Source organism: Sorex fumeus, unplaced genomic scaffold (assembly GCF_029834395.1).
Source record: "Sorex fumeus unplaced genomic scaffold, SorFum_2.1 ptg000095l, whole genome shotgun sequence".
NCBI classification, from domain to species: domain Eukaryota; kingdom Metazoa; phylum Chordata; class Mammalia; order Eulipotyphla; family Soricidae; genus Sorex; species Sorex fumeus.
This window is the reverse complement of record NW_026606152.1, coordinates 838,943-864,514: the sequence shown is the minus strand read 5'-3', so window position 1 is coordinate 864,514 and position 25,572 is coordinate 838,943. Positions and strand designations below refer to the sequence as shown.

The 25,572-nt window shown below is 64.8% G+C and overlaps 1 protein-coding gene across 2 annotated transcripts in view; it reads left to right on the top strand.

Moving 5' to 3' along the window:
- The window catches only part of OLFM1 (olfactomedin 1), a 28,787-nt gene extending 3,450 nt beyond the window's left edge, over window positions 1-25,337 (top strand). The window contains exons 1-6 of one of the 2 annotated variants that reach the window (XM_056132860.1): window positions 5,250-5,482; window positions 6,632-6,781; window positions 11,449-11,604; window positions 13,117-13,336; window positions 19,884-19,990; window positions 23,712-25,337. In XM_056132860.1, coding sequence (XP_055988835.1) covers window positions 5,333-5,482; window positions 6,632-6,781; window positions 11,449-11,604; window positions 13,117-13,336; window positions 19,884-19,990; window positions 23,712-24,386 — 1,458 coding nt within the window. In that variant the 5' untranslated portion in view covers window positions 5,250-5,332 and the 3' untranslated portion in view covers window positions 24,387-25,337. Of the gene's footprint in view, window positions 1-5,249; window positions 5,483-6,631; window positions 6,782-11,448; window positions 11,605-13,116; window positions 13,337-19,883; window positions 19,991-23,711 lie in introns of those variants that run through there. The other variant, XM_056132861.1, reaches the window with a different exon arrangement.
- The last annotated feature ends 235 nt before the right edge of the window (window positions 25,338-25,572 follow it).

Here is a 25,572-nt window from a genome sequence, read left to right as displayed (position 1 = left end):
AGCAGCCCACCTGCACAAACCACTATACAGCCTGTGAGATGCCCATGGCGGGGGCGGGCAGCACAGGGCCACCCATCTGTCCCCCTCCCCCGTGGCACCCTGAGGCTGACCCCCTCGATATGATGCCCGTGAGAGGTTGGCAGGCTGTGTCATGCCAGGCCCACAGGACCGGGGCTCTGTGTGTTCCTGCCCCTGTGTTTCCCGCGGGGTGGGGTGCGCGCTTCCTGCGGGCCTGAGCTCTGCCCACTCCCCGCGCCCTCTCTCTCTGTCCTGCCCGGCACCCTCTGGGTGACCCTGACGATGGCCCCTGGCCCATCGCAGCCTCGGCGGCCCCCTGTGAGGAGACTCTGAGGGGGGATTCTGGAAGTCGACATGCACTGTCCCGCTCTCCCCGCCCCCTGCCCCTCATGAGGTGGCCGGTGGCGGCTGGGTCCTCACCCGGTAGCCTGTGGCAGAAGCGCCACAGCCCTGTGGGGGGCTCCCCAGGCCTGGCTTGCGGCTCCTGCTTTGGGGAGCTGGTTTACAGGGCAGCGGGGCTCGGGAGGCCCCTCCAGGCGGGCCGGCCGCAGGAGCTCAAGCAGGTTGGAGCAGCTGCTTCCTGGCGAGGGCCGTCAGGGCCACCTGCTGCCGAGGCTGCTTGGTCCTTCGGGATTCTGGGGGCTGTGTCTGACCCCGGAGAATGGGGGAGAGGACGTGGTCAGCAGGGCAGGCTCAGGGGCCGGGGCCCTCTGCTCCGGGGCGCAGGGGCCGGTGAAGGGTGGGCAGCCCGGGCTGGAAATGGCTCAGGCCAGTTCCTCCGCCAGCCCCGCCTTCCTGCCCTGCTGGCCTTCCAGCCTGGTGGCCTGACTGTGGTCACCTCACCCCTGGCAGGACTGGGGGTGCTGTGGACAAGGTGGGTGTCCTCAGGGGCCGCCCCAGTGACCCTCAGGCCCCATCTGGGCTGTGCTCTCGGCCTCAGCTCAGCTGCTCCCCGCACTCCCTGGGCGGAAATGGTGGCCGAGCCCCTGTGGCCTGACCCCTGCCCTGCCCCTGCCCCTGCCTACGCCGCAGGAGGCTGGCTGGGCGCAGCAGCTGAAGGCTGGGGTTCTAGTTCTTTCTGTGCTTGGTTTCACGGGACTGAGCCCATCTTGACCCTGTTGGCTGGTGAGTCCCGGGGGGCCACTGAAGCTGCCCAGAAGTCGGGGTGCCCAGGGCCCGCCCCCAGCAGCTGCTCTGCGTCTGCCCGGAGGAGGGGCGACGACTGCTTTGCTACTAGTTGTTGGGGATCGAGATGAGCGGCCGAGTGCAGGGGCGCGGGGCAGGGGGGCAGACTCTAGGGTCTCAGGGGGCGGGGGCACCCTGGACTCTGCCTGGGCCCTTGGGAGGAGCCGGGGAAAGCAACGGTTCTGGCATGAGCTCCTGCCTCTTGTTCCCGTGTCTCTGGCTATGGCGGTCCTGACACGCCCTGCCCGTGTGTGATGCGGGGACGGAAGACTCGCTCCCCGGCAGTGTGGCCCTGTGCAGGGGGGCGGGTGGGCGGGTCTGCGTCCTCACACGGTCAAGGGGCTTGTGGGGCACGGCCAGCCCAGGTGAGGGGGCCAGGAGGCAGCAGGCCTTGTGGGGTCTGAGGAGGCAGTGAACAGGGCTTGTGGGGTGGGCGGCCCCCCACCGGAGGCACCGGCCCTTTTAGCTCCCCGTTGGGGTCCACGGCACAGTTTGCACCATCCCGAAGGCCCAGAAGGGGCTGGCAGTGCTGGGGCTCGGTACGGGGGTTGCCCTACTTCTCGCCTGGCCCCACCTGGGGACAGCTCAGGAGGTGCGGCCTTTGAGTGGGAAAGTGGGGTGCAGTGTCCCAGGGCTGCTTGCGGACAGAAGTCAAAGACGTCATGTGACCCGGGCCCAGGTGCCCCCCCGCCATAGACACCAGGCTGTGTCCAGCCCGAGCCCCGACCAGGGAGCAGTGGTGGCCACAATGTAGCCTTGGTCAGAAGGCAGCCATTGGGTCTCTGGGGTGGGCGCAGAGGGCAGCTTGGCAGCTGGACTGGGGTGCAGAGTGGCTCCCTGGGAGGCTCCCCTGATTGGACGAGGCTCTTGCCCCTGAGCACGGTGGTTTGGGGGAAGCCGCTCCCCGCTTGCTGCCCTACATGGGGGTTCAGGGACTTCCCTATGGAACTGCCGTGGCTGCCCTGCCCGTGGCCATCCTGCCCCTGACCGCCCCACCCCTGACTGCCCGGCCCCTGACCACCCTGTCCCTGACCGTCCTGCCCCTGACCGCCCTGCCCCTGACCGCCCTGCCCCTGACTGCCCTGTCCCTGACTGTCCTGCCCCTGACCGCCCTGCCCCTGACCATCTTCCTGCGACTGGGCAGAGGGCTCAGGAGCCCTGCGCTGTCCCCTGGTGTCTGGGTCCAGAACCTCTGAAAGTTCCTTCCCAGCAGAGAAAGCTGAGACAGGGCTGAGCAGGGTTCCTAAGGGTGCCCCCTCCCCCCGCTCCTCCCCTTCTCCTCACCCCTCCTCTCCCATTCTCCCCTCGCCTCCTCATCACCTCCCTCTTTCCCTTCTCTCTCCCTCCCACCTCCCTCCCCTTCCCCCTTCTGCTGTTCCCATCTCGCTCCTCCCTTCTCTCTTCCTCCTGCCTCCCCTGCTCCCCCCGCCCCGCCCCCCGATCCGTTCTCTGACTCTCTGCAAACCCCCCAGCCTGGACAAATGATGTGAAAAAAGTAGGTGTCATTTCCAAAGGACCACAGGGCCCAAGCCGTGCAGTTAGGGAGCCCGGGGTTAGGGAGCCCGGGGACCAGGCGGGGACCAGGCCTAGCGACTGTGCAGGGCGTGGAGGGGGAGGGAGGCTGCTTCTCAGCTCGTGGGGCCCAGTGCCTGCGAGCCCGCAGGGAGCGACCGTTGGCGCAGGGATGGGTGTTTCATTACGTAACACCTGCCGGCAGCTGCTGCGGGCCGTGGGGCAGGTCCCCGTGTGCCAGGCCAGGCTGGCGAGCGGGTGAGAGGGAAGGACAGGTGACCCCAACAAGCCAGAGCCCAGCCCCACTGACAGCCGGGCACCACTGGGCCTGAGCGGGTGGGGGCTCCGGGCATCTGTCCCTGGGACCCCTGAGGTTCATGGTGGCCTTGTGTGCCCCCAAACTTGCATGTGGGAACTCTGGCCCCCCAAGATGATGGCATTAGGTGGGGCCTTGGGCGCTGTCCTGCCCTGAATGGGGTCAGGGTCTGACTAGGTTCTGGGGCCCCAGCCCCTCCTGTCCAGGGGGCCCCGATGGCCACTACCCACCCATGCCCACTCAGCAACCCCTGGGCAGGAGGGGTGGTGGTTAGGGCTGGGGGTACAGGGAGTAGGGATCTCGGCATGACCTTGGGCCGTGACTTCTAGGGCCTGGGTCAGACACTCGGGCTGCCTCCACGGCCTGGCCGCTCCCTGCCCCGTTTACAGACCTGAGTGCAGACCGCCCCAGGCACGGGGACCCAGGACCCACATGGTCCTCCTTCCCGCTCTCGATGCCAGCCCCGATTCCGCCCGGCCTTGACCCGAGCCTCTGACCCCAGCCCTCTCCCCAGACCCTCGTCCTGGCCCTCCAGCCCCATACTCACTGTCGTCCCTCCGTCCTGCCCCTCAGTCCCTCCACCCTGGCCCTCCTCTGCCTCTGGAGACGCCGTCTGCACTGGCTGGTGCTCTCAGATGGTGGGAAGCAGCGGTGACCCCCAAGAGCGAGCCCGGACTCTGAGCTTGTGTGCGGGCACCTCCCAGACGGTAGGGTGCAGAGGTGCGGCCTGCAGGGGTGAAGGGCACAGGGCAGAGTTGCAGTGGTGTGGGCTAGCGTGAAGGCTGTGGGGTTCCTTCTGGGCACACCCAGTCTGGAGGAGCTGGGGAGGGGGGAGTGGGCTGCTCTCCCGCCCCACCCTCCAGTGCAGGCCCAGGGCCCAGGCGGAAATCAGCCCTTCCGGGGGGCCCAACCAGCCAGGCCGGGCATGTCAGGGCATCAACTCCTGGCCCTGGGCCGGTCCACCCCATCTGCTGGGCAACACCGTGGGCACCTCCCTCCCTCCCTCTGCCCCTGGAGTGTCTAGCCTCCAGGACGGCAGTTCTGCGCTGTTTGCTAGATGCCAGCCAGGCTGTGTCTCTTTGAGTCTGGGGTGCCGGCTGCAAATGGTTGTGGGCCCCCGCCATCAAATCGAATGAGAAGCTCTTCCGGCCCGCGAGAGGCCTTTGCGGTACCCTGGCTGCGCGCACCTAAGGCGTCCCGAGACTTCCGTCCTGGGCAGTTGCTGGCGCTCCGGCCACCCAGCCCCTCGGAGACGGTGCCCGCGGGAAGCAGCCCCGGGAGAGGGGGCGGAGGTCCCCAGCCCCTCACCGGCCGGCGCTGTGCGCAGGGCTGCAGGCTGGCTGCACCGCAGCTGCCCCTCGGTTTTCTCCTGGCACCCCACCGGGAGGACGCGGGGAACTGAGGCATCGAAGGTCTGGGCCAGGGTCTCCATCGCAAGCGTGCTGGGCCCCGGGACGCCCCTGGGCAGTGCCGGGCCTGGCCGGGTGGTCGCGTTGGTCTGGGCACAGCCCGGGGTCCGCTGCCGCGCCTGGGCGTCGCTTCTGGCCGCGCGTCGCTGCCGCGTCCGGGTTGGGGCGGGCGCGGACCCCCACCCGGGGCGGCGGCGGGGGGCGGCGGGTGAGCCCCGGGCCGCGGGGAGCGCGACCCGCCTGCAGTACCCGCGCGCGCAGGGAGGCGGCGCCCTGCCCCAGCCGCTGAGCCGGCGGCGCCCCCGCCCCACCCGGCCCGCGCCTCGTCGGGAAAACAAGCCCCGGGGCGCGCCCGGGGGCCTGGCCCGCCGGGACCCGGGCCGGGCGGCCCCGGACACCCGCGGCGGACGGGGGGGGCGGCGCTCGGGCCCCGCACCCGGGCCCCCGCGGCCGCGCGCGGGGCGGGGCCGCCCGGGACCCCCGGCGGAGGCGCGCGCGGCCCCCGGCCCGGCCCGGGCGTGCAGCCCTCGCGGGCGCAGGCAGGGGGCGGCGCGGAGCCGCGCGGCGGGGAAACTCCACCCGTTTCCTGGGCCGATTGCGTCGGCCGCGCCCGCCGTGTCCCCGCCCCCGGCCGCGGCCCCCGCGCGCCGCGCAGCCCGCGCCGCGCTCAGAGCCGGGCGGCCCTTGCCGGCGGCGGACGCGGCCTCGTCCCGGCGCGCGGGGCGGCGGCATGGCCGGGGCGCGCGGGCCGGCGGCGGGCGGGCGGCGGCGGGCGCGCGGGGCGCGGGGACTCGGCCGGGCGCCCCTGCCCGCCGCGGTGCCCGCCTGAGGCTGCCCGGGACGCGGGGCCGGCGCCGGCGCGGCGCGGGCGCGGGCGGCGACGCGAGGCGCGATGTCGGTGCCGCTGCTCAAGATCGGGGTTGTGCTGAGCACCATGGCCATGATCACCAACTGGATGTCCCAGACGCTGCCCTCGCTGGTGGGCCTCAACACCACCAAGCTCTCGGCGGCCAGCGGCGGGACGCTCGACCGCAGCACCGGCGTAAGTGCGCACGCCCCCCGCGCCCCGCGCCCCGCGCCCCGCGCCCGCCCGGCCCCGCGCGCGCCCCGCGCCCGCCCGGCCACTCCCTCGCCTCGCGCCCGCCGCCGCCGCCGGGCCGAGCGGGGACTGCGGCTCCGCCAACTCCAGCAAGTCTCTGGGTGCACGAGGGGGAGGGCGCCGAGGCGGGGGACCCGACGACTGGTCCAAGGTCACCCCGCGAGTCAGGGGTGGAGGCCCGGAGCGCTGCGCCCCCGCTGGGTCGGGGCCAGCCGGCGCGGAGTCCCGCGCCCCGGAGGGCCCCGCTCGCTGGCCGGCGCTGCGGCGCCCCTGCGCTCGCTCTCCCGCCTTTCCGCCCCGTCCCCAGGCGGCCGAGCACCCCCATCCCGCCAGGCTGCCGGCCCCCCCCAGAGCGCCCCGACTCCCCCCGTCGCGGTTCTCCCGCGCCAGGCCTGGGGCTGGGCCCACTCGGGGAAGGCGGTCGCGGTCGCGGTCTAGGCGAGGGACCCGCTGTTGGAAGGGGCGGGCCGGGAGGACATGAAGGACACGGCCCCTCCCCTGCTCCCTCTTTGCCGCCAAGGACGCCGGATGGGGTGGGGGACCCTGGAGACCCTGGGCAGCAGCAGTTTCTCTGCTCGGTCGGGACCCAAACCCACGGAAATGGGCAGATCCCACCCCCGCCCTGTGCCCCCCTCCCCTGGCTGAGCCAGCTGCAGGTGCCAGGAGGGAAGGGCTGCAGGGGTGCAGAGGGGAGGGTCTCCAGTCTGGCTGCCAGGTGGATCCGTGGGTGCCGGGAAGCCCACAGCAGGACCAGGTGCAGCCCAGGCTTCCCCATGTCACCTGCTCCTTGGGGACATCTCGGGGTGGTCTGAGGGCAGCCTTGGCCCGAGCCTGGGGGCGCAGGTGGTTCTTCCCTACGCTGGGCTGCAGCGGCCACCCCCTGCTCCCCCAAGGGGCATCTGGACCCCACCCTTCAGTTGCCAGCGGCCCCTCCTGTCCCGCGGGGCTGCTTGGTGGCCAAGCTTGGGACTGACTCAAGGGGCACAGCCCTCGGACCGCTGCGCCCAGGCTCAGACACCCCCTTTCACTTTTGCCGGCGCTGCCCAGATGTGGTATCCAGGGCCGCCCCTGATGGTCCCCCCTTGTCTGCAGGTGCTGCCCGCCAACCCTGAGGACAGCTGGCAGGTGTACAGCTCCGCCCAGGACAGCGAGGGCCGCTGCATCTGCACGGTGGTTGCCCCGCAGCAGACCATGTGCTCGCGGGATGCCCGCACCAAACAGCTAAGGCAGCTCCTGGAGAAGGTGAGGCGCGCGGGCATGTGTGCGGTTGCGTGTGTGTGTGAGCATGTGCAGGTGTGTGCGGATGTGCACGCGTGCATGTGTGTGTGTGTGCATGTGTGTGTGTGTGTGTGTGTGCATGTGAGTGTGTGTGTGAGAGAGGGAGAGGGACAGAGACAAAGACCAGGCAGGCCCAGGTCTGGCATGTGGCTCCCGTGACCCCCTCCGTATGTGTCTGGGAGGCCCGAGGGGAAGGAGCTGATGGGGATTGTGGGGGGGGGGAGCAGGTGTTGGAGGGTGGGCTGGGAATGGACGTAGGTGGTGGATGGTTAGATTTGGCAGGAGATGGTCAGTGGGCGGATGTCGGGGATGGTTGGATGTGGGGGCTGGGTAAGTGGGTGGAAGGAAGATGGATGGTTGGGGGCTGGCCGGACCCCCATGGCCTGGGAGAAGCTGCTGGGCTTCCTGGCCCTGCCGCCCTCTTCGCATGTGTCCTCCCGCCCACCCCCAAGCCCAAACGGGGACAGCATCTCTGTCACTGCGGGTGTCCTGGGGCGTGCTCCCAGCCTGTGTGTGGTTGGTCTGGTGCCAAGAGGGTCCACCTGGGCGCCATTGTCCATTGCCTTCACCACGGGGCAGGGAGGCGGGTTTGCACCCACTTCCTGAAGGGGGACCGTGGCACCAGAGCCCATAAGGCACATTTGCCACTGACCACTCCAAGAAGCCACATGTTCCCTTGATGGCCAAGGGCAGCCCCATCACCTCACCCAGGGAAGGCCCGACATGTAGGAGAGAGTGGAGCCATGCACACACACCCCACCCAGACACACAGACACACTCACCACACAGACACACACCCCACATAGACACAGACACACACCCTACACACAGACACACACACCCCACACAGACACACACGCACCACATAGATACACACACACCACAGAAAGATATACACACCCCACACAGATCACACAGTTCCACAGAATACACAGTTACACACACAGACATCACAGAAAAATAAACACATCCCACACAGTCAGACCCAGCCACACAGACACAACAAACACCACACAGAGACCACATAGCTCTATAGACACATGCAGTTTCACAGACACCACAAACACTACACAGAGGCCACACAGTTCCACAGACACATGCAATTACACACAGGCATCACAAATACCACACAAAGACTGCACAGTTCCAAAGGCACACACAGTTGCACACGGATACCACAAACACCACACAGAGACCACACAGTTCCACAGATATGCACAGTTGCACACACAGACATCACATAGAGGCCACACAGTTCTACAGACACATGCTGTTACACATAGAGACACTACAAACACTACACAGAGGCCACACAGTTCCACAGACACACAGTTACACACACATAGCACAAATACCACACAGAAGCCATACAGTTCCACAGACATTAAAAAAAAAAACACTCCACACAGACATACACAGACACAGATACCACAGATACCACACAGAGGCCATGCAGTCCCACAGAAATAGTTACAAAACACACACAGACTACAAATAACACAGAGAGACCACATAGTTCCATAGATATGACAGGAAAATACACACACCCCCACACAAACATATAGTTACACACAAACACCACACAGTGACCACACAATTCCACAGAATACAGTTACGCACACAGACAGCATAAATACCACACAGAGACCACGGTCTTCTACATATGGCGATCCACAGACATATAGTTACGCACAGACTTCACAGTTCAACACACATACAGATACACTACCCCACATACACTGCATACAGACACCACAGACATAGGCACATTTATACACACAAACACACGTGAATATAGGCCTGACACACTAGTCATTGCACACAGACACACACAAACAACACCTGCCCACCACACGGTTGTGTAGAGAGACAGGCAGGACTCTGTAAACAAGCCCCATGCAGACACCAGAGGACACACAGTTACACACGCACACATGCAGATGCACAGACATATGCAGATCCGCACAGGGCACACCAGCCCATCCACATCCGCACACATGAACACAGACCACACACTCAGCACGAACCACGACACACGCGACACACGCGCAAACCACACACCATCTGCACACTCACGCCCCCACACCCCGGGCTGGCCGGGCCGTTTGGTGCGTGGAAGGAAGGGCTGGCCCTCAGTGGGCAGCCTGTGCTGGGGGGTCCCGGGGAGCAGGAGGGGGCTCAGTGTCCCTCCTCCCTGCCCGCCCACCGCTGAAGCCCCCTCGACCTCGGGAAAGCAGCCCCTCCGTCTTGGGCTCCGTTTCCCAAATTGCCCGAGGAGGGGGTGAGCAGGCCTTCCCTCCCCCCTCCCTCCCCCCCACCCTCACCCTGCCATCGACCCTGTTCTGCCCCCGACCCCCCTCCGTGCTGGAAACAGAGGGTCTTCCTTTGTTCTGCCGGCTCTGGCCTCCCGCTAAATCACTTTAAAAGAACGGGAGGAAAATGCATTTAGCGATTCCACAACATTTATTAACACCAAACGAGGCGGAACCCTAATTGGAACTTTAATTATTCAGAATCGTGGAGGAGGGGACGACTTGCAGGGGGCCTCCGTGTCCAGGAGACTAGGTCCCCCGGCTCTGGGAACCGGACGTCTGGTGGGCAACAGAGAGCTCAGCCTCTCACAAGCCCCCCGGGATGCAGCCCTGAGCGCTGCGCCCCGCCCCCAGCCCCCAGGCTGAGCACTGAGTGCTGTTTGTAGGCTGCAGAGCCCAGCGGGTGGCGTGGGGAGTCCTGCTCAGCCGCCTGCCGGGGAGGAGCAGAGCAGGGGAGACCCTGGGGGACCTGTGACCTCAGGGTGGCTCCAGCCAGGGACTCCCAGGGATGCAGCCCGGCCCTGGTCAGGGCGTGACTGTCACGCCCTCCCAGCTTCTGGGACCTTCCCGGGCCAAGGGCGGGCGGGTGCCCCTGGCGAGCCTCCTTCCCAGAACCCTTGCCCTGAGTTTGGACTTGGACCGTGGGCTTGGGACGCGAACGTGCCTGACTGCTGTGTGGCCTTGGGCCAGTGGCTTCCCTGCTCTGAGCCTTGGGCTCCTTGGGTGCGAGGCACGCCTGTTGTTCATGTGGCCCCGAGCTTGTCTGCTGGCCCAGTGAGCTCAGAGCCAAGATGAGGCTCAACCTTCTGCTCTCTGGTGGTCAGAAAAGGGGTTAGGGACCCCGTGAGCACTGCTGCCGAGCTATTTAGAGGTCAGGGACTCCGTGAGCACTGCTGCTTAAGGGGATTCCGAAGCACTGCTGCCGAGCTGTTTAGAGGTCAGGGACTCTGAGCACTGCTGCTTAGGGGGATTCTGGAGCACTGTGAGCTGTTTAGGGGGTCAGGGACTCCGGAGCACTGCTGCTGAGCTGTTTGGAGGACTCGGGAGCACTGTGCCGAGCTGTTGAAGGGCAGAGTAGCTTTACCTCTTCACTTCATGTTTTGTTTCAAGACTCCACTGTGGGTCTTTTAGTGTTTCCCGTTTGGGCTGGAGCGGTAGGACGAAGGGGAGGCGCTCACCGTGCACGAGGCCGACCCGAGTTCGATCCCCAGCCTCCCATCGGACCCCCAAGCCCCAAAGCCAACCCCCCTCAAGAAAGAAGTGCTGCTTCTTCGTGCAGTGGCAGGGTAAACCAGGCAGGAGTGGGGTGTCTCACCCCGCACGCAGACACTCACCCCCCGGGGCCTTACTGGAGGTGACAGGCCCACATTTCCCATCCCTGCCCTTTAAGGGTGACGGGTGGGCAGTGCCCATCCCCCCCCAGCAGGGCTGGGCTTCACCACGAGGCAGCATATGCTCAGCAGAACCGCAGGGAGGAGGCGGCCTGGGGGCCTCCCCCCGCCCCGCCTGGTAATTGGACTCGGCGCCCAGCAGATGACCCGGCGCTGGGCCTGTGGTGTCCGGGGCGGCCAGGGCTGAGCGCTGCCTCCTGGCCCCCCCCACCCCCCGCGTGCCCGCCGCTTCCCAGAAAATCAGATGCGCTGGCAGGTGGCTGCCGTAAAACTGGTTTTCTTTCAAGCTCCCGGAACCCTGTTGAATATTAAAGCTCTGTCTCAGGCGAGCCTCGGTTCAGATGGGCCGGTGGAGACGTACACCGGGATTCCTCGTTTGTCGTGATTGATCCTGGCCGGGTTCTGCATGGGCGGGTCCGTGGCAGTGCAGGAGGGGATGGCGTTGCAGGAACGAGGAAGGCGGGGGGGCTTGGGGGGGGTCCCTGCTTCCTTGCCTCTGTAGAGGCCCTGCACCTGACAGATCTGGTCCCAGACATACCTCTCGGGGGAGGCGTCTGCCCCCGCCCTGGTCACGGCCGGCGTGGAGGCCAGCTCAGACCCACCCCGCCAGGGACCGGGGACAATCCACCCTCTCTCCCCGCCAGATGAATCACATCCAGCCACACAGCTGGAGTGGGGCCATGGGCTGGGGGTGTCCCTGCAGGGGGCATGGCAGAGAGTATGTTTACAAACCCACTGGCCGTGGTTGGTGCTCCCAGCCCCGACACTGGTGATTAAGTAGTAAATAATGCATGACTGCAGCTGGACCCCGCACGCGGTGGCCTGCACGAAAGGTCACCGTCGCTGTTAGGAAGCAGACGAGCCACCGGGGCCCCCTGTGCCCCCCGTCACCCCGCGTCTGCTCCAGCCAGGTGTCATCCTTCGACAGGTGCAGAACATGTCACAGTCCATCGAGGTACTGGACAGGAGGACCCAAAGGGACCTGCAGTACGTGGAGAAGATGGAGAATCAGATGAAGGGTCTGGAGACGAAGTTCCGGCAGGTGGAGGAGAGCCACAAGCAGCACCTGGCCAGGCAGTTCAAGGTAGGCGCCCCGGCCGCCCTGGGGAGCGGCCGGAGCAGAGCGTGTAGCCACAGACGGACCTCGGGCCCAGCGGTCGCTGCCCAGGTCCTGGTCAGGGGTGGGCACCGGGGTCCCCTCTCCCGGCGGCTGCAGGCGGATGACGTTGTCAGAGGATGAGCTGACCCCAGTCTGGGCGGGGTGGGCACCTCGGGGCAGCAGGCAGAGAGACACCAACCTCTTTGTCACTTGGGGTAAGTGCGGCTCTAACGGCGGAGGTCATGGCCGTTAGAGCCCGTGCACGGGGCCCGGCTATATATACATACGCTCGAGTATGAATATATGCGCCCGCAGGGCCCCGCGCCTCCCTGGCTAAATTGGGAAATTATATGCACCTTAATTAAGGTCTACATGCGTGTTAATGAGAATTCGAGCCCGGAGGTAAACGGTCAGGTCAAACTGCACAGCCCGGCCGAGAAATGCTGACGCCCTTTATGCTAATGCTTCTCTTTGATGCGCTCGCTCGGAGAAGCGCGAGTTACATGCACGAACATACACGCATTGACAAGCTAATGAAGTTACAAATCTGTGTCATCAATAAAAGAAGAGCGAGCGGCTCCTCCTCGGGAAGGAGCCGTGCAGGGAGGCAGGTGTTGGACTGGGGGCGCCTGCCCCGGCCCCCACCCTCTTGCTTTCTCCTGGAAGGAGCTTTTGGCCACCCCCACCGAAAAGAGTTTGTGTCTCTCCCGGAGGTGGGGCTCCCCTTTCTGGGTGGGCCCCGGGGCGCATGGCCCAGGGGGCAGCTCGCCTGGCCAGCCCTGTCTGCGGCTCCCCCGGTTCCAGAACTGGGGGGCCATGGGGCTGGGGGCGGCCTCCGTGGTCGCCCCAGAGCCTCAGGGAAGCCGAGCCATGACCGCAGAGCCGGGCGCCCCTGGTCGTGGTGGGCTTTTTTGTGACCGAGAGGGATTTGTCTATGAATGGCTGTTTAGGGCAGGCTGTGAGCTGGCTCTTCAACGGTCTTTCATTTTCTTGCTTGCAGGGCTAACTAAAAAGCGTTTTTCAGTGTCGCAGTGATTGAAGAAGCAGTGCACTCCCATGTAACCATGACAGAGGGCCCGAAAGCTTTTTGCACCCGTCATTTTCACTCTTATTTTCCAACCCTTAGCACCATATCCCTCAGGAACCTTGGCCTCCACCAGGACCCTCTTTTGCATGTGACTGTAGACGCATTTCATGGATAGTTTGCACCCTTGTCAATGCATTTTTTTGAAAAAGAAAAAAAAAGAACTTTGTGTATGTGACTTTCAAGCATGTAACCTTAAGATGTTGCATTCTAAACTGACAATAAAGACCTTTCCCAAATATGTTGGTGTTCTGAACTGTTTAATATTTTCTCCTAACTCCTGGGACCAGAATAACGCGCCCCGTGCAGGAGGCGGGAATACACGCAGCCCCGCCCCGGGCGCAGCAGGCCAAGGCAGGGGGTGACAGTTTTTGCACGCACCGCTCTGAACCCAGCTTATTTTAACCTTGCAGGCGATAAAAGCGAAAATGGATGAACTTAGGCCTTTGATCCCTGTGTTGGAAGAGTACAAGGCCGATGCCAAATTGGTATTGCAGTTTAAAGACGAGGCCCAGAATCTGACGACAGTGCTAAACGAGCTGCAAGAGGAGATTGGCGCCCACGACTACGATGACCTTCAGAGCAGAGTGTCCAATCTCGAAGAAAGGCTCCGGGCGTGCATGCAAAAACTAGGTAGGCCCGCACCCCGCGGGGCGCACACGGGCGCAGGGCCGGAGTGGACACGCCCGCCTGGCCCTAGGGGCTCCGGGCAGGAGAGAGTGGAGGCCGCTGTAGCCGCCTCGGGCCTTGGCCACTCCCGCGCCCGGCCAGGCCAGCGCACAGACCTCCCTGCCTTGCGTGTCAGAACAGAGCAGAACACGACCAGCTGGTCCATCCCGCCCAGGAGTGCATGCGTGTGAGCGTGGGTGCAGGTGTGCAAGAGTGTGTGTGTGTGCGTGGGCGCATGTAGGAGCAGGTGTGTGTGAGTGCGTGTAGGTGTGTGCAGGTATGTATCCAAGTGTGTGTACGTATGTGCACGTGTGCATATGCAAGCCTGCATGTTGGCATGGGTGTGTGGGGATATGTGATTGTGCAGGGGTGTGTGTGTGTGTGTGTGTGCAGGTGAGTGCAAGTGTGTGAGCATGTGCATGTATGTGCAGGCATATGTGCAGGTGTGTATGCAAGTGTGTGAACGAGTATGTGTGCATTTATGCAGGTGCTTATACAGGCGTGTGTAGGTGTGTGCAAGTGTGTACGCACAAACCTGTATTAACACATGTGCTGGCATTGTGATCGTGTGTGCATGTGTGTTATGTGTATATGTGTACATGTATGTGTATGAAAGCCTGTATGTGAACAAGTGTGTTCAGGCATGTGTGTACAGACGTGATTGATCACATGTGCAGGTGTGTCATGTATATGCAGGTGTGTGTGCTAACATGTGCACAGATGTGTGGTCATGTGTGCATATATGTTCACATGTTTGCATGTGTGTGCAAGCCTTGTGAGCATTGTACGTAGGCATGCGTGATCATGTGTGCATGTGTCCATGTCTATGTGCAGGCATGTGTGTGCGTATGTTCCCATATGTGTGCATATGCGTGTGTGTTGCATGAGTCCTTGACACAGTCTAGTCGGGCTGGAAACCTCTGCCTCAAGTTTTGTGCAGGTAAAAATCAGGGCTGCAGGGTCCTAGAGAGACAGGGTCACTGACTGGGATCAGGGGAGAGACGGGGTCACTCACTGTGGGGTCAGGGGAGAGACGGGGTCACTGTGGATCGGGGAGAGAGGTAGCACTGGGGCACGGGGACGGGGCTGGCCTTGCGGGCAGCTGGCCCTGGTTCCAAGCCCAGCACTGCACAGGATGCCCTGAGCACTGCCAGGCGAGTCCCCGACCAGTCAGGACGTCCTGAGCACTTGGGCGTGTCCCCAAAGCCCCCACAGTGGAAAGGTCGGGCCTGTGGCTGTCGGGGGACTCTGACCGGGAAAGGCTCAGCTCGCCGGCAGGGCCTGGCGCGGGGGATTCTTCTCCCGCTGGCCCCCTGGCTGTGGGCGTGCTGTTAATTGCTTTCGCGCCTTTGCGGGTGGGACCATCGGGGTGTGCTGTAAAGCGCCACATTCGGAACCCCGATTCCATCTTTAGACTTGTGCTAAAAATGAGCCTCCCTGCTGGCTGGTCGTCACCCAGAGGTGCGTGGCCGTCACGCATGGCGTGTGCAGCAGCGCGGGTGCTGTGGGAGGGAGCCCCAGGCGGTGCGGATGCTCCTCGGTTCCTTCAGCTTCCCGCCCCGTCACGCTGCAGACCCCCAGGTCCCCGAGAGCAGATCCCCGGAAGCAGTTTCCCCTCGAGGGGCTTGCATGGGGGGTCCCAAGTGGGGAGACGGCTCCCAGCGGGTCACCCTGGGACAGCATCCCTCCCGTGCCCTGCAGCGACCGGGGCTGTGAGCGTTTTCCGTGTGTCCGTGTGTCTCGGCGTGGGGAGGCATGGCCAGTGTGTGGGCTCTGCCCTGGCCGCATGGAGGTTTGGGAAGGGGGTGACCATAGGGTCCCAGGGCCGCTTCCAGAGCGACCACCTTGGGTCCCTGCCCATAGAGGCCCTGCACTCCTGAGACCACCCTCCCCACAGGCCCTCCCAGCGCAGTGGGGGTGTTGGGGGGGATGTGCTCTTTCTCTGAACCTGGAGGTGTTGGCCTTGTACGTGGCTGACCCAAGTTCAATCCCCAGCACCCCATATAGTCCCACAAACACCAACAGGAGTGATTCCTGCGCAGAGCTAGGAGTAAGCCCTGAGCATCGCTGGGTGTGCCGCCCCCCCTACAAAAAAGAAAAACGCAATCGTGTTTTCCATGCCAGGGCCATGTTGCACAATGGAAATTCAGAGCAGGAAGTTCCAACAGTGGCGCTGGGGGAGGCCCGGCCCCTGGGACACCCCCTCCCCCCGCCTCGTGCCTCTGTGCCCGGCTATGTTTGGAAACGGCTTTGCGTGGTTACCCCTGGGGGAGAGACGGTTACTGGGGAGGAGAGGAGGACCGGCCGCGAGGCCCCAGGGAGAATCACGCTTTCCCTGCTCCCGGTTCTTTGGAGGGAGAGACCATGGCTGGACACAGACCCTCTGTCCCCCAGACCAGGCCCCATAGGCGACTTCGACCACCAGCTGTGAGGGTGGCCTTAGCCATGTACCCTGCCTCTTTGCGAGTGATGGTGTAGGGCACCCGTGTCCTTGCTCTGGTGGGGCTGGCAGGCAGATGCAGGTGGTGGGTGCACAGATGGGCGGGTGATGGCTGGGTGGGGGGACAGGTGGTGGGTGGGTGTGTGAGTGGTGGGTGGGTGGATGCTAAGTGGACGGCTGGAGAGTGAGCGACTGGTGGAGGGAGCGATGGGTGAGTGGAGGGAGAGATGGGGTAGGGTGGGTGTGTGGGTGGGGGCGTGACGGGGTGGATGGGCGGGGTGAGGCTCAGGAGGCTGGAGGTCGAGGGTGGGTGGGTCGACAAGGTGAGGCAGAGTGGGCGCTAGCGGTGGGCAGCGGGTAGGGGGCCGAACCACGGGAGGCGGTCAGCTTTGGACCCCCCTTCTGTGACACACGGCCTGAGTCGGCCCCTGCGCTGCCTCAGCCTGGCTTCGCAGGGGAGCAGGCCCCGGGCTGTGACTGTGGTGTCGCTGGTGCCACCGTGGAAAAGGTGTCGGGGGCCCTCGTGGTCCTCCTGCCCCCTTCTCTTCAAGCCCATGTGGCTGGTGGTTCTGGGAGCGGACAGGCCTGGCCCGTGCTTCGAGCCGAGGGTCCCCCAGACCCCAGCACCCCAGACACTCGTGCCTGGGCAGACGTCCCACCCCTCTGGGCACCCTTTTATGGGGCGTTGCCTTCCCTGGGGAGCCTGCTGGCCGTGCGCAGAGGCCTTGCTGGGGCGGGTCTGGGCTCTGGGCGTGGGGCTGGGAGCGTCCACCTGGCTCGGCCTGGTGCCTGGGCAGGGCTGGTCACCTGGGCCCTGCGGGCTGGAGCACTAGTACAGCGGGGAGGGCGTTTGCTTTGCACACGCGACCCAGGTTGGATCCCCCAGCATTGCCAGGAGTGATTTGAGCACAAAGCCCAGAGTAGCCCTGAGCATTGCCGGGCGTGACCCAGAAAGCCAAAAAGAAAATTTTTTTGTCATACTGCTCCGCTAGGGGCCTCCTGCTCAGAACCAGGGAGGGGCATTGGGGGAGGGGCCCAGGGCGGAGGGGGTGGGGGGAGGAGACCTGGGGGGACAGGCTGGCTGCAGGCCGCTGCTCTGCCAGGCATCCAGCCAGGGGGCACCCTTGCTCCAGACCCTGGTTTCTGGGCTCTCCAGGCTGGGGTGCTGCCCCCAACCCCTGCTCCGAGGGGCACCTGCACGCCCCCCCCTTGCCCCACTCCCCTCTCTGCTGCCCCCTGCCGCTCACCTCTTCTCTCCCCTGCTTTCCTCCCAGCTCCTTCTCCTCTCCTCCCCCTCCCCCTCTCGTCTCCCCCTCCCCTCCTCTCCCCCTCCTCTCCTCCCCTCCCTCCTCCCCATCCTCCCCTCCCTCCTCTCTTCCTTCCTCCCCCCTCACCTCCTCCCTCCTCCCCCCTCCTCTCCTCCCCCTCCTCCCCCCCCCATCCTCCCTCCTCCCCCTGCGCCTCCAGGGTTGTCCAGATCTGGGAACCTTCCGGAGAGCACTGAGGCTCTGCCTGGGGCTTTTTTAGGTCCTGTCAGTTTCCAGGTCTTGGCAGCACCGTCTGGACGTAGAACCAAAAATAACTCCTGACTCAAGCAGGGCGGGCACACAGCCCGGGAGAGCAGGAGCCCCGACCTGCTCTGCCCTCCAGCCCCGTGAAGGTCCCTCCCTCAGCCCGCCCGCCTGCCCTCTCACCCAGGGCAGCGTCCGGAGGCAGGGAGGCCCAGGGCGCTCGGGCCACCAGGGCCGCTCCTCCCCAGGGCCCCGAGCCCAAGCCTGCTGCCACCTTCCACCCCATTCGCATGCCGGGTACTCGGAGGGCGCTGGGCACTCCTGAGAGAGTCCCAGTGCCTGAGCAGCGAGCGCTTCATTCATTCACTCATTCACTAGTTCATTCCTGCATTCATTCATTCGCTTTATACATTCACTCTTGGACTGTCCCAGGCGGGAGACAGGACCCTCAGCTCCCCCAGGCTCAGGGTGCAGGCGAGAAGGAGTGCAGCGGTGGGGGCCGAGAGGGAAGGTCTGTGGGGAGCTTCTGGAGGACAAAAGCCAGTGGAGGGGCTGGAGCGACAGCACAGCGGGGACCCGGCTTTGATTCCCAGCATCCCATAGGGTCCCCCAAGCACCACCAGGAGTGATTCCTGAGTGCAGAGCCAGGAGTAACCCCTGTGCATCACCAGGTGTGATCCAAAAAGCAAAAAAACAAAAACAAAAGTCAGCGGAGGTGCAGGGTGCCACCCAGGGGAGGGTGCTTGTCCAGGGAGACGCTGTCCAGGGAGGGACACTATATAGTCCTTTGTGGAGGTGGCGTGCAGGGGCCTCTGCCCAGACTGGGGCACCCAGTAGCGTGTCGGCTGAGCCCCCACACCCAAGTGATGCCCTTGGGCCAGGCCCTGGATGTTTCCTCCAGGACCTGCCCTGGGACCCCTCCGTAGGCGGGGCCAGGCCCCCAGGAGGTCATGGGGCCACTATCCCTGTCACCACTGGCCTCTGACCCCAGATAGAGGGAGCAGCTGACTCACAGGACAGCCAAAACACCCCCCAGAGAGACCAAGGCGGACCCCGCCCCCCAGAGAGACTAAGTGGACCCCTGCCCCCAGCAGTGGCTAAGGCGAGCCGCCACCTCCCTAGGACACATTCGGTTCTGTTTCTTCTCCTGACCAGGCCCCTAACCAAGCCCCCAATCTCCAAGGCATGAAGGGGGGAAGCAGAAGCTGGGTGGGCTTCAGACCCCCCTTTTCACGCCCAGAGAGGCTGTGGGTCCTGGCTGAGCCGGGCACCCCGCCCCACCCCCCACCACAGCAGGGTCGGGCCCAGCTGGTCTTCAGCCGCAGCACCTGCGCCGCCCGAGGGAGAGCCCGGCTCGGGGCCAAGGCGTGTGAAGTGTGGGGGCGTTTCTCGGGAATGTGGGTCAGAGGCGGCCCTGGGAGTCGGGCTGTGGTGTGTTCTGCCATCAGGCGCCCGAGGCCTCTGCAGTGTCCGGCCCAGGGAGGAGCTGGGGCTAGGGTGCGTCTTTCTTGTAGGAGGATGCAGATGGCAGATTCGACCCATTTCCGGTTCTGGGAGGGGCACCTGGGGGGCGGCTGGCACAGCCCCGACCCTTTGCTGTGAGGGTGCCTCTGGCCTTGCAGCTTGGGGGTGGCTGGGCAGCTCCGTGCAGCCGGCCTGGACGAGACGGGATGCATGGGCAGCTGAGGGCCTAAGGTCAGAGGGTCACAGTCGCTGTCCCCCCGGGTGCCCCCAGAGGGGAGAGCAGATGTAGAGGGGCTGAGAGCTGATCTGGGGTGCAGCGTGCGGCATGAATTACGGAAGAATTGCCCCCCTTGTCACTCTCCGTCCAGCATGGGGGTGCTGAGGCCACACCAGCATCCCACACGTGCAGCATCCTGTCCATCACTTGTCTCCAGAATGCTGCTCTCGACAGAAGGGCTCAGCTCCCAGCCCCCACAGGAGACAGAGACCCCCAGGGCCAGCTCCCAGCCCCTGCAGGAGACAGAGACCCCCAAGGCCAGCTCCCAGCCCCTGCAGGAGACAGAGACTCCTAGGACCAGGTCCCAGCCCCCGCAGGAGACAGAGACCCCCAGGGTCAGCTCTCAGCCCCCGCAAGTGACAGAGACCCCCAAGGCCAGCTCCCAGCACCCACAGGAAACAGAGACCTCCAGGGCCAGCTCCCAGCCCCCCACAGGAGACAGAGACCCCCAAGTCAGCTCCCAGCCCCCCACAGGAGACAGAGACCCCCAGGGCCAGCTCCCAGCGCCCTCATGAGACAAGACAGAGACCACCAAGGCCAGCTCCCAGCCCCCGCAGGAGACAGAGACCCCCAAGTTCAGCTCCCAGCCCCCCACAGGAGACAGAGACCCCCAGGGCCATCTCCCAGCACCCTCATGAGACAAGACAGAGACCGCCAAGGCCAACTCCCAGCCCCAGCATGAGACAGAGACCCCCAGGGCCAGCTGCCAGGCCCCGCAGGCCCCTGGCTTGCACCCTGTCCAGTGGGGCGGGAGGGGCTGCCGGGCTGCTGGCGGGAGGGCTCAGGCCCGCTGACGTCGCCCTGCGTGTTCTCTTCCAGCATGCGGTAAGCTGACGGGCATCAGCGACCCGGTGACCATCAAGACGTCAGGCTCACGGTTCGGGTCCTGGATGACAGACCCCCTGGCCCCAGAGGGCGATAACCGGGTGAGTCTCTGACCTCTAGGCTGAGCCTGGATTTTGGACCCCGTGAACTGTGGGGGTTGGGCACCCGTGGCCACCCTCATGCAGTGCTTGGTTGCCCCGAGTTTGGGGGCCCGGGTGTGGGTCCAGGCCTCGTGCCGACCCAGAACCCCAGACCCGGGGCAGTACCGCAGGACGAAGCCCCTGTAGGCCGTGCAGGCACCTGGTTCGCATCTTCCCCAGGAGGGAGAGGCTGGTCCCAGCGTGCCGGCCCTTGTGGTTCCGCTGGCTCCTTCATGCTGATGAGAACGCGTGCACCAGCTGATGGGGAGAGCGCCCCGCCCGGGGGGACACATTGAGGAGAGATGGGGCGCTGCCCTGGGAAGGTCATGTGCTCCTCTTGGCCCCTGCCAAGGAGGTGGGGCCACTGTTGGGAGGGCTCCTAGAAGCTTCTCTGGATCTCAAGACGTCAGTCTCTTGGTGTTGAGCTGAGAACAAAGCTTTCTTAGCTCTTCCTTCCAGAATTGGGGAGCTGTGTCAAGGAACCCCGGAGGCCAAGGGGGCGGGGCCTCGGTGGGCGGGGCCTGGGCGCGGTGTGGGCGGGGCCTCGAGGCCAGGCGGGGACTTGCCTGGCCCACCCAGTTGGGCGGCAGGTTGTTTGGGCTGTGTCCCTCCTGCTGACAGCTCGTTTCCCGACAGTCAGCCTCCGAGTTGTCACCCGCACACCTCCGCACACCTCCGGAGGGCCCGCCTCTGTTCCCAGCTTGGGTTGGCGCGTGCTCCCCGCAGATGCTGTGCCAACGCCGCAGGAACCGAGCCAGGCGGCGGCGGCGGGTCGCTGGGCGCTCGGTCACCCGGGAGCCCCCCTTCACTCTGACAGGGCCCCGGTGTTGGCGGGAGCGTCCCGTTTTATTAAGCAGCATCTGCCGGGCCCACGCCCCTCCCCCAGCCGCCGGCCGCCTGCCTGCCGCACTGTCCTCTGGGAAGCACCAGCTGGCCCGACTGGCCTGGGGCTGCCCAGGAGCCGCGGACCTGCCTCCGGGCCGGGCAGGGCGAGAGCCCCGATCAGCTGGTCGTTGCTCTGACTCCTCCCGTGGCCCCCGACTCCTGCCGGCCGGCCGCAGCTGCTCACTCCCGCGGGCGCGGCGGAGGGTGTTGGCAAAGCTGTCGCGGTGGTGATGGATGCTTTTCCTAATTAGACAGCTATTTTCTGCTTGATGACTCCATCACCTTCCCGGAGAGGAGGCGGTGCTGATGGACCGGGCCTGCGGACAGGAGGCTGCGGGAGGGGGAGGGGCAAGGGAGGGGCAGGAGAGCGCGGGCTGGTGGGGACTCTGGTGGTGGCTCTGGAGCACCTAGCACGGCCTCGCAGCTCCTTGCCTCTGAGTGGCCGTCCGGGGTCCTGGCCTCGATCCGGCGGAGAACTGTTTGTTTTCCCTTTTCCGTGCCTCCTTCTAATTTGATCACACAGGCAGGAAACCAATAATACTCCCCAGCAAAACCCCGATCAATGCCAGCTTGCCGCTGGCGGCCGTGGAGGGCAGAAGGGGGGGGCCCGGGGGAGCGGGATGCGGAGGGCCGAGCAACGCTCTCTGCTCCCGGGGGCTGGGCCGAGCGGGCACTGTGTGCCAGGATGCCCGCAGTGCTCTCCCTGCCCGCCGGCCCAGGAGCCCGGGCTGGGTGCCAGACTCCGTTCCACCCCCAGGCTCCTGCCCAGAAGTTCCGACGCAAACCAGGTGTGCTGAGGGCACCGGGCACCTGAGACGCTGTCCTGAGTCAGGCCCACATGCCCCGCCAGGCTCTGCCTCCCCGGGGAGCTTTGTGCACCCCTGGAGCTTCACCCCACTCTGCCCGTGCACCCCATTTGGTCTGCCTGCCCTTGGGATTCCGGCCGTTGTCCCTGTAGGAGAGGCGCCGGGTGGCTTCCCACCCTGTAGGTCCCTGAGCAGTGGGGAGGGGCCATGTGTCGCCCCGCCAAGAGCATCAGATGGGTGCCTGCTTCTAGAGCCGGAGCTGAGACCATGTGCTTGGCGGGGGCTCCCCTCCCCCACCCCATCAAAGGGCTGGTGCCACCCCTTGCTGCGACCCACACACGTCCCAGAGCTCAGCTTCACCAGATGTGGGCCCAGACCAGCCTGGGAGAGGATTCTCACGGTGGGAGGGAAGAAGGAGCTGGCCCTGGTGGGACCCCACAGGCTGACCTTCCTGCTCCACACACGTGCCTTGGAGTTAAAGTTGAGGTTTTAACAAGGGTGAATCATCAAGAGAGCAGGTTTTTAAAACCTTGGCTCCAGGACCACTATTCAAAGCAACTGAGTGAGGATTTGGGGACAGGACCCAGAAAAAGGGTTGTTCAACCCCATGGGAACAGAGGAAAGAGTGAGGCAGCCATCCCCGGGGCCAGGGGCCACACCCCACAGAGAGCAGCTCAAAGCCCACAGTCTCACCTGCACCCAGAACTACAAAGCAGCATTACCTGACTTGACCCTGCCCACAGATACCTGGTTCCACCCCAGAGAGCCCTGGCTCCGCCCCCAGGGAGTACTGGCTCCGCCCCCAGAGAAACCTGGCCCCACCCCCAGAGGGCCCTGGCTCCGCCCCCAGAGAGCCCTGGCACAGCTGTGGTTGTTCCCGGTGTGACCCACCTATGTACACCCACCCACTGGGGCCAACACTTGAGAGAGCCAGGGCAGTTCCCTGAGACTCAGCGGGAGCTCACAGGAATTCGTGGGCTCCTGGAGTGCCTGGAGCCCAGGTGTGCAGTGGGGCCAGTGCTGGCGGTGAGCGGGTCTGCCCTCCAGGTTCTGTTCTGTGGCCCACACCCCTCAGGCAGGTCTGCAGAATCCCCTCCAAGCCTCCAGTGAGACCCGGCTGGGAGGGGAATCTCGTTACACAGGTGTGCCTTGAAGGCGGCCAGGCAAGCCCGGCGCCCTTTGAACTCCCAAGTCACGCGGGGTTGAAGCCTGCAGCCCCCGGAGCCTGGGACGAGGCCGCGCTGCCTGCCCGTGAAGTCACGTGGCTGGCGGCTGGCCCGGTGCCCTCCGCCAGGGCCGCTCTCTGCTCCATTCCCACTCACGGGGTGACTTAGGCAGAGAAACCGCCCCTGCACCTCCAGACTCAGCGGGGGAGGCGCCTTCCCCGAGACCCACATCCTTCAGGCATGCCACCCCTCCATGGGGTGACGAGTGATGACGCACGAAATATCCCAAATGCCAAATTAGTGGCCGTCTGCCTGCCAGCCGGTGATTCAGTGCAGCCCCGGTGACGCCGTGCAGACAGACGCCCGCTCACGCGCTGGACGTCACCTTGACTCGGGTCAGCGCCGTGGACGCTGCGGAAGCAGAGGTGGCCCACCCGGGACCCCTCAGGCTGCCCTGCTCGCTGGCCCCAGACCCTTCCCGCCCCAGATAGGGAGAAGGTACAGGACGCCCATGTGGGGACAGAGCAGGAAGCTCCCGAGGGACCGAGCCCCCGCAGCCTAGAGACCCCTACCTGGAAGGCTGTACTGGGGGGGCTGTTGCCGCCACTAGAGGACACGCTGAGGGGTGCGGCTCGTCAGTGCCACCTTCTCGCCCACCCCCTCTGTTGCGTGTCCTTCCTGGGCACCCCATGGCCAGGCCCCATCTTTCTCTGGTCCCCAGGCCCCAGGTGAAAGGGTCCCGTGGGCTTGGAGCCAGAATGGGGCCCCGCCAAGACCTTCCTCCCGGCCCCGCGGGCACCGCTGACCCCTCGCTGTCCCCCGCAGGTGTGGTACATGGACGGCTATCACAATAACCGCTTCGTGCGCGAGTACAAGTCCATGGTGGACTTCATGGCCACCGACAATTTCACGTCGCACCGGCTGCCGCACCCCTGGTCCGGCACGGGGCAGGTGGTGTACAACGGCTCCATCTACTTCAACAAGTTCCAGAGCCACATCGTCATCCGCTTCGACCTGAAGACCGAGAGCATCCTGAAGACGCGCAGCCTGGACTACGCGGGCTACAACAACATGTACCACTACGCCTGGGGCGGCCACTCGGACATCGACCTCATGGTGGACGAGAACGGGCTGTGGGCCGTGTACGCCACCAACCAGAACGCGGGCAACATCGTCATCAGCAAGCTGGACCCCGTGTCCCTGCAGGTGCTGCGCACCTGGAACACCAGCTACCCCAAGCGCAGCGCGGGCGAGGCCTTCATCATCTGCGGGACGCTCTACGTCACCAACGGCTACTCGGGCGGCACCAAGGTGCACTACGCCTACCAGACCAACGCCTCCACCTACGAGTACATCGACATCCCCTTCCAGAACAAGTACTCGCACATCTCCATGCTGGACTACAACCCCAAGGACCGGGCGCTCTACGCCTGGAACAACGGCCACCAGATCCTCTACAACGTCACCCTCTTCCACGTCATCCGCTCCGACGAGTTGTAGCCGCCTCTGCCGGGGCGGGGGAGGGCGCCTCCCGCCTGCCCGCCCACAGGCCCTCGGGGCCCCCCGCCACCCCACCTGGGCACGGGGCGCCCGGCACCAGCGTGGTCCCGGGCCGGCCTCACGCCTTGCCCTTCCCCCCCGGGCCCCCTGGTCGCGGCTGGAGGTGACCAGCGGGGAAAGAAACCAACCCCCCTTCTTTGCAGCTGGAACTGCAGTCCAGGGCTCCTGCCCCGGCCCGTCCCCGTGACCCCCGGCCCGCCCCCTCTCTGATCAGATACCGTCCTAAGAAGCAAGGCACTGACTGTTGACCCCTCCCCCAAGAACCCCCGCTGTTAGCGTCGCATGGAGACCCCTAGATCCCGGCCCACGCCGCCGGAGGTGACTGTGGTGTCCAGTGGGGCCCCTGGGCCGGAGGCCCGCCTAGGCTAGTGTACCTCGAACCCCCAGTACGTGTTGTGTCTTAGATTACCTGTGCCCGCAGAGCCCGGCCCAGCGCCCCCTAGCGGCGGGCGGCTGTGTGGCGCGGCTGCCGCAGCCCGTGGTTTGAGCTCGTGCCCCCTAGATATCTCGTGCCGTGTCCGTCTCTTGTCCCCGAGGTGGTGACCCCCGTGCCGTGAGTGCCACCAGTGTGGTGAAAGTAGGTGCCGTAGTTCGGGTTCGTCCGTCCAGGGTTTTTGTTTCGTGCAAGGAAATAAAGGAATGCTGCCCCGAGCGCCCCTGTAGGATCCCGGGAATGATTCTCTTCTCGTCCCACCTAGCAACACACCCGCCAACGGGAAGGGCTTATCTGGGAAACGGAATGTTCCAGAAGGCGACTGCCTATGCAGAGGACGTTTTGGGTTTGGTTTTGTTTCTCTCTTTTTTTTTTTTGTTTCTTTTTTTTTTAAGTACAGAAGAGGGAGACTTTGTACTCCCCAGTTACTTAAGGAATAATAAAAACACTAGGACATGTTCTGGCTCCAGCCCTCATTTCTCAGGGGGGAAGGAGGGCCGGTCCCCAGTTCCTGGGGGGATGGCCCTGTCAGGGAAATGGTGGCGACTCACCAGAGTGGGGGACTAGTTCCACACCCTTTGCAAGTCAGAGTCAGCTGGGAGTCCCCGCCAAGGAGAGCCCCAGGGCCTCCGGGAGCCCCACCCCAGGGCTCACACCTCCTGGGTCCAGAGGGCAGCCACGTCCACTTCAGAT